Source organism: Sorex araneus, chromosome 2 (genome assembly GCF_027595985.1).
Source record: "Sorex araneus isolate mSorAra2 chromosome 2, mSorAra2.pri, whole genome shotgun sequence".
Classification (NCBI taxonomy): Eukaryota; Metazoa; Chordata; class Mammalia; order Eulipotyphla; family Soricidae; genus Sorex; species Sorex araneus.
The window spans coordinates 235,746,690-235,755,184 of NC_073303.1; the positions used below are offsets into that span (position 1 = coordinate 235,746,690).

The window sequence follows — 8,495 nt, forward strand, 5'->3', positions numbered from 1 at the left end:
AGGAGGGAGGGAAGGAAGGAAAGGGAGGAAGAGAATAAGGATGCGAGGCAACAAAGAACTAAGAAACAAAGCATTTTCTCAGGCAGTTTATTACCATGACTCATGGGGACAGGAGAACCTTCCAACTATCCAAGTCAGCTTCCAAATATTCCTACTTCAAATTCAAAGCCACATCACAACTCTCATACAAAGCAGGAAAGCAACAGTGAGTGGGCTGGGGGCCACAATGCCAGGTGACAGTCCAGCTCTGCCTTGCTCCCTGCTTTGGAAAAGTGAGGCAACTAGGAGGAAAAGGTCCTCACAGGGAATTTTGAAGAAAAGTGAACTCATACCCATGAGCAGCAAGCCCTGACTCAATGGGGCTTACTGGGGATGATTCCAGAGTGGTTGACACCAATTTCTTCCGAAGAAACAGCTTAGAGTGAGAGTTAGTGACGGTGGGTTCGCATTTGAATGGATTTGGGGTGGGAGTGGGGGAGACGATGTCCTCATTGATTCTGAAGGTTTCCATTCACAGACTGGGAATCTTGGGAAAGGAACTTTACATATTTGGAACATGGGTGAGAAATGAAGGAGACTCGGAATTGCACCCAGCCGACCCAGGGTCCTCAGAGCACTGCCAGGAGTGATTCCTGATCATCACCAGGAGTAGCAGGAAGGAAGAAAGGAAGGAAAGAAGGAATGAAGGAAGGAAGGAAGGAAGGAAGGAAGGAAGGAAGGAAGGAAGGAAGGAAGGAAGGAAGGAAGGAAGGAAGGAAGGAAGGGAGGGAGGGAGGGAGGGAGGGAGGGAGGGAAGGGAAGGGAGGGAAGGGAAGGGAGGGAGGGAGGGAGGGAGGAAGGAAGTCTCAGAAAGAAAATGACTCAGGATCTTTCATCCTTCCATTGAAACAGCCTTGGGGACCAAAGTGTCCCCCCGTGATGCACTCGGGGCCATCACTGACAAGAGATGGCTCGGCTGAGGAGTCTGCCCAGCGCCCCTTTGACGTCCCTGTTCCTCAGACTGTAGATGAAGGGGTTTAGCATGGGCGTGACCACCGTGTACATCACCGAGGCCACAGAGCTTTTCTCAGACACGTGAGTAGCCGCAGAACTCAGGTAGACGCCAAGGCCGGTGCCATAGAACAAGGAGACCACAGAGAGGTGAGAGCCACAGGTGGAGAAGGCCTTGGACTTGCCCTTCCCAGAGGACATGCGCATCAGGGATGAGACAATCTTTGAGTACGAGTAGAGGATGCCCCCGAGGGGAACTATAATCAGCAAGGTCGCAGATAGATACAAGCAAATGTTATTGATCAGGATGTCCGAGCAGGCGACTTTGAGCACCTGGGCCAGTTCACAGAAGAAATGGGGGATCTCGGTGCCCACACAGAAGGTCAGCCTCGCCACCAGGAGGATGTGCCACAGGGCCACCCAGATGATGACCTGCCAGCACGCAAGCACCAGATAGGCACAGACTCGGGGGTTCATGATGACCATGTAGTGCAGGGGGTGGCAGATGGCCACGTAGCGGTCATAGGCCATGACGGTCAGGAGGAAATTGTCCATGCCAACAAATACCATGAAGAAGTAGACCTGTGTGAGGCAGCCCACATAGGAGATGGCTTGGCTCTGAGTCTGGATGCTCACCAGCATCCTGGGGATGGTGGTGGTGGTGAAGCAGATGTCCACCACGGACAGGTTGGAGAGGAAGAAGTACATGGGTGTGTGCAGGTGGGGGTCGGAGATGCTGGCCAGGACGATGAGCAGGTTCCCCAGCACCGTGACCAGGTACATGGACAAGAAGACGCCGAAGAGGACAGGCTGCAGGTCCGGATCCTTGGAGAGTCCCAGGAGGAGGAACTGTGACGCTTCTGTCTGGTTTGCTGCTTCCATGGAGCCTGTGGATCTGCAGGGAAGTCGTGGTTGGAACCAGAGTGATGCTACAGCAGGGAACTTGCCTTGCATGCGGACGACCTCGGTTCAATTACAGATATCTCATAGGTTTCCCCACACATGCCAGTTCCCTAAGGTGTGATTCCTGAGTGCAGAGCCAGGAGTAACCCTGAGCACAACCATAGTGGACAAAAAAAAAAAAATTTTTTAATAGGAAAAAAAACAGTTATATTATTGCCTTTGTCAGCCCAAAAATTCCTTTGGGGGACCAGAGAGATAGAACTACGGATTGGGCATTTGCCTTGCACATGGCTGACCTGGGTTCGATCCCTGGCATCCCTTATGGTCCCCCAGCACCGCCAGGAGTAATTCCTGAGTGCAGAACCAGAAGTAACCCCTGAGCATCACTGGGTGTGGCCCAAAAAGCAAAAACTAAGGTTAATAAAATTAAAATAAATAAATAAAAATTCCTTTGGGCATAATAAGGTCTTGATGAATGACCGATATTATTATTATGACAAGGTGGGTCTATAATTCTCCCATATTATATAGTACAGAACTAGGAGTTAAAAAGGGAATCAAAGTCTACTACAGCGTACAACAATAAAAATTCAAGCAATATATTTTCAATGCCAGAGTGGAAAACTTGACCATAGGTAACTGAGAAAGGCATTATACTCCACTGCATTCAATGATTTAAACGTTTTTTAATTTGAATTTCTTTATTTACATAGGTTCCAATCAGATGGCCATCACTCATCACAAACTGACTTTTTTTTTTTTGCTGTTGGGTCACAGCGATGCTCAGGGGTTACTCCTGGCTCTATACTCAGAAATTACTCCTGGCACTGCTTGGGGAACCATATGGGATGCTGGGGATCGAACCCAAGTCAGCCGCATGCAAGGCAAAAGCCCTCTCCACTGGACTATCACTCCAGCCCCACAAACTGACTTTTATTGAGTTATTTTCTCCTAAGTCCATTGGCCATTCCTTTGAGTTTTGTTGGAACAAGCGATATGACATCCATTTGTCCTATACACTTGCCCCAGAGGTGGGCTGGAGGTGAGTGGGCAGGACCCCGGGGCCATTGGTGGAGGGAAGGTCACACAGGCGGTGGGATGGGTGTTGAAACACCGTGTGCCTGCAACAACTCTCTGATCAGCCATTTTGTAAGCCCTGATGTCTTAATAAATATATGTTTTAATTACAGAGCAGAACTAGAAGTTATAAAAGAGAACCTGTGTCAGGATTTCCTAGGCTAGAATACTTGCCCACAACTATTTTGGCGCCTTGAGACTTTAATCTACTTTCCCTGCAGTAGCTTCAGCTCTGGCACTTGAGCAGATATCGGCTAGACCGAGGGAGAGGTGGGAAGGAAACTCACCCGGAAGCAGGACACGACGTTCCTTGATACACTTCCCACCCTGGCACCAGACTCTGAGTCTCCGCTTAAAACGGGACAGCGGCTGGTCCCTGCCTGGCCCCCTCCTCAATCAAGGTTTTCCTGCAACACGGGCTGCCACCAAGGCCCGATGGGAACATTCCAGATGTGGTGGTTGTTACCTCTCGGCACTGCCATGCAGCATGTGGCCTTGATGGAGATCCTCGTGGGGGTGAGAGCTGGCCTACAGGGTGGGTGCTTCCAGGAAGAGGAGGGAGCGCCTGAGCTGCAGAGATGACGCAGGGGACAGAGGATATCCGTGCACAAGGCCGAAGGAGAAGCCCCGGGCTGAGCAAGAGGGTATGTGCTCATGTGTTGGAGCAAAACAAGTGGATCCATTGGGCCAAAAAGTGAGTGATCTGTCAATGCAATAGCCACTGTTTTGATCAGCCATTGCTTTCTACCAGTTATTGTTTTCTATTGATTATTGATTATTAATTATTGATTATTGGTTAAGGGAAGGAGGGGAAAAGACCATGAGATAATAGGGCTGGGATCTTAAAACGCTGGTGAAGGGGTTTGTGCAGTAATCCTGCAACTGTAAAATGACATTGGTGGTACTGGGAAGGAGGATGCTTCCGTTGAAAAAAAAAATTTTTAATGGGGTCATAGAGATAGAACATCAGGGAGGGTGTTAGCCTGCAATTTATCACACTTGGGTTCGATTTCTGGCATCCCATATGGTCCCCTGAGCACCACCAGGAGTAACTCCTGAGTTCAGAGTCAGGAGTAACCCCTGAGTATCACCAGATGTGACCCAAAAACCAATAAGTAAATTAATTAGTTAATGTTAAGAATTCATTTGGTTCATGTAGCAATAAAACTAATGCATTTATTATATGATTAAATGATTTATTGACAAAAATTAGAAAGACACATTTGGGATTAAAACGTAAATATAAAATATAAATATTTAGGGGCTAGTGGGAGAGTACAGCAGGCAGCATCCTTGCCCTGCTCACAGCTGACCCAGGTTCAATCGCCAGCACCCAGAAAGTCCCCCAAACACCGTCAAGAGGGGGCTGGAGCAATAGTAGAGTGGGTAGGGCATTTGCCTTGCACATGGCCAACCCAGGTTCAATTCCCAGCATCCCATATGGTCCCCTGAGCACCACCAGCAGTAATTCCTGAGTACAGAGCCAGGAGTAACCCCTGTGCATCGCCGAGTGTGATCCAGAAAGCAAAAAGAAAAAAAATTCAAGAGTGATCCCTGAGTACAGCTTGGAGCACCACCAGATGTGGCCCCCAAACAAAATCAAGATAATAATAAATAACTAAATATTTATATCTTGCATGAAGAAAAGGATGCAGTTTTCATCATTTCCTGAGAAATGTTAATTGGAGGGAGGGATTTTTTTGGGGGGTGTCACATCTGGTGATGCTCAGGATTACTCCTGGCTCTACACTCAGGAATTACTTCTGGTGGTGCTCAGGGAACCATATGGGATGCCAGGGATCAAACCCAGATCTGCTGCATCCATGGCAAACTCCCTACCCACTGTACTATTGCTCTGTCCCTCCAAGAAATAATATTAATTTTAGGGACTGGAGTAATAGTATAGCGGGTAGGGCGTTTGCCTTGCACACAGCCAACCCAGGCTAAATCCCCAGCATCCTGTATGGTTCCCCAAGCACTGCCAGGAGTAATTCCTGAGTGCAGAGCCAGAAGCAACCCTTGAGCATCACTGGGTGTGACAAAAAAATAGGAAGAAAATATTAATTTTAAATTTAAAATGACTGAGATTCTATTTCAGCTGGAAAGGAAGGTGGAAATGATCATTTCAGCTATGAATATTTTTATTATAAGAAGGGTCAGCACTATAAGTCAGGAGAGAGGGGGAAAGAGCAAGTATTTGCTGCAAACAGGACAAAATGTGACAGACTAGAGAGATAGCACAGCTGGGAAAGTCTCTGGATGAAGAATTCAGAGGTATTTTTTTGAGGAGTCACACCTGGCGATGCACAGGGGTCACTCTCACTCCTCTCTCTGCACTCAGGAATTACTCCTGGCAGTGCTCAGGGGACCATATGGGATGCTGGAAATCGAACCCAGGTTGGCCGCACACAAGGCAAACGCCCTACCCCCTGTACTATCACTCTGGCCCAAAACAGCCGTTTTTAAAGTTTTCCAGTTTGGAGTCAGTCATTCAAGAAGCCTATTGTGAACTTACTCTGGTCATGACTGTCTCATCTCTGCAAGCCAAACCAGAAGGCCGCTCACCGTTAACTTATTCATACTGGACCTCTAGAAAACAGAAACCAAACACTAGACTCCCGCAGAAAAGACTTCTGTTTCTTTCATCAAGTCGAAGTCATGTGGACGTTTTTGTGTTGAAATGACATAAGGAGAACCTGAGTTTTCCTGCAAACCTTAATTTTTCACTTTAGAACTGCTTTAACCTTGTGTCGATCACTTCATTCAATAAAACATTGGCCAAGAATTTCCCCCTGTGAAAAATGCATCTTTTGCCCATCACCATTGCTTCACCCAGTTACAGTTACTTTTAATTCTCCCTTCAGAGGGAGAGCTTGGCCCTGCGGTAAAGGGAACTGTTACGGCTCATATTCACAATTGCTCACTGACGGGCTGGAGTGATAGTACAGCAGGGAGGGCATTTGCTTTGCATAAGGTTGACCCTGGTTCGATTCCAACACCCTGTAAAGTCCCCTGTGCATCACCAGGAGTGATCCCTGAATGCAGAACCAGGAGTCAGCCCGGAGCACTGCCAGGTATGACCCCAAAACCAAATAATAATAAAAATCACTGTCACTGTATCACTGTAATCCCATTGCTCATTGATTTGCTCGAGCGGGCACCAGTAACGTCTGCAGTGTGAGACTCGTTGTTACTGTTTTGGTCATATTGAATACACCACAGGTAGCTTGCCAGGCTCTGCTGTGTGGGCAGGATACTCTCGGTAGCTTGCCGGGCTCTCTGAGAGGGAAGGAGGAATCGAACCCGGTCGGTCACATGCAAGGCAAACGCCCTACCTGCTGAGCTATCGCTCCAGCCCTAATAATAAAAATAATAAGAATAATTTTTCATTGAATTGTGTTCCGTTGACATTTACCTTTGTGGCTGCAAGATAATGAAGAACCTCCTAAGCTTCTAAGAAGATATAAGGGAGTGGGGGAGCAATAGTACAGCAAGGAGGGCGTTTGCCTCCCACCCTTCCACGTGGTCAACCCAGGTTCGATCCCCAACATCCCATAAGGTCCCCCAAGTACCACCAGGAGTGATCTCTGAGTACAGAGCCAGGAGTAACCCCTGAGCATTGCTGAGTCTGACCCAAAAAGAGAAAAAAGAAAAGGAAGAAGACAGTATAAGGGTACAATGACATCATAAATGCATAGAAACTGTCCCACAACAGCTGTTCCCTAAAAGACGATTGGCATTATTGCTACGCTGACCAAGGGACACGGCTCTTAATTTAGTCACTGTCGTCCCTCCATGCAGAATTCTTTCCCCCTCACTGTGCTGTGATGAACTGGTCAACACTTGTCAATGATAACAGACCAATCAGGACACAGTCGAGAAGACACCTTACCCTGCTGGGGTCTCCACATGGTATTTCTGTCAGTGAGCACTTCTGGGACTCAGGTCCAGCTTGACTGACAGCCACTTGTTTGCTGGCGACATGGCAGCGTCCAGAGCTGTCCAGAAGCCTCGCTTCATCTCTACCTGCTGAATACAAATAAAATGAATCTATGGCTGACATCAAACACTGACCAAGAGCCCATCTGCACGGTGCCAACCAACGCCCGCTGCAAGGAGCATGGACTAAGGATGTCCGGACCCCGTGCTAAAATAGAGATGCCACAACTGGTGGCGGGTTCCAACAGAAGGGGACAGCAAATAACTTGTCTTGTTCAGAGGTCGGAGATTTGGATATAAAGGAGGGTGGATCAGGAGCATTTGACCCTAAGGGATGTCCTGGGGCTAATTCTCAAAGCTCCCCATTAAAAAAAGTTTCCTCTTTCAGAACAACTTTCTTGGAGAAAAGAAAGAAAAGTTCCAGCCCCAGGAAATGATGGAAAGTTGGCTTGAAAACTCTTTTCCCTGGGGCACGGGTGGGGGGGATCAGTGGGTCCATCCTGTTCCACTTCCTCTCAGAGTCTGTCTTCCCTCGGGTAAAAGCTGAAGGTGAAGGATTCCCACGGGTGGCTGATGACATGATCTTCGCCAATCAAAATATGAAATTGGCAATTATGTCTGCAGGTCCCAGCACCCATGACTTGCTCTAGTAGATTAAAATGTAATACAAAAAAGCCATCCAAAAAATAATGTTGACAATCAAACGCTTGTAATCGCTGGCTTATTTAGTATGCAAATAAATAGCCCAGGACACATGACATTGTTGTAATTAATGTTTTGAAGATAAGTAACCAAGAAGGACAGTTCAACAACTCGTTTAGATATGACTGTAAAGAGCATCAATGAAATTGGAATAGACCCAACTTCAGAAAAGACAGAAAAATTGATCCAGGGGGAATATATTTTTTTAAGGTGACTTTTAACTCATCAGAAAAGTTAGGTCCAAATTAGACTGTGTCCAAATTAGTTTGTTTTAAGGGTAAAGTTATCTAAAAAACACACTCAACAGGGGCAAATGAGGGGCTGGAGTGATAGCACAGCGTGTAGGGTGTTTGCCTTGCATGCGACCGACCCGGGTTCGATTCCCAGCATCCCATATGGTCCCCTGAGCACCATCAGGGGTAATTCCTGAGTGAAGAGCCAGGAGTAACCCCTGTGCATCGCCGGGTGTGACCCAAAAACCAAAAAAAAAAAAAAAAAACAGGGGCAAATGATAGGTGGAGTAAATTTGAGTTTAGACAATGGCAAGAATTGGGAAGATAAGTTTGCTATGAATCAGAGGAAAATAACTTCACCATGAGTACACCATCATAATCCATAGAAAGATGAATAACTGCAAATGCTTAAAAGTTCATGACAAGGGAGTTGTAGTGATAGAGCAGTTGGGAGGGCATTTGCCTTGCACGCAAATGACCCGAGTTCAATCCCCAGCACCCCATATAGTCCCCCGAGCACCTCCAGGAGTAATTCCTGAGTGAAGAGCCAGGAATGATCCCTGAGCATCACCGGGTGTGACCCAACTTAATAAATAAATAAATAAGAGTTCATGACAAAACATAAATATACTCATGTATTTTTCTCTTTTT

At 47.0% G+C, this 8,495-nt stretch overlaps 1 protein-coding gene across 1 annotated transcript; it reads right to left on the reverse strand.

Moving 5' to 3' along the window:
• Positions 1–933: 933 nt before the first annotated feature.
• On the reverse strand, positions 934–1,872 carry LOC101540861 (olfactory receptor 7D4-like). Its single transcript, XM_004619515.2, has one exon. The coding sequence runs from the start codon at positions 1,870–1,872 to the stop codon at positions 934–936; it is 939 nt and encodes a 312-aa protein (XP_004619572.2).
• Between the last annotated feature and the right edge of the window lie 6,623 nt (positions 1,873–8,495).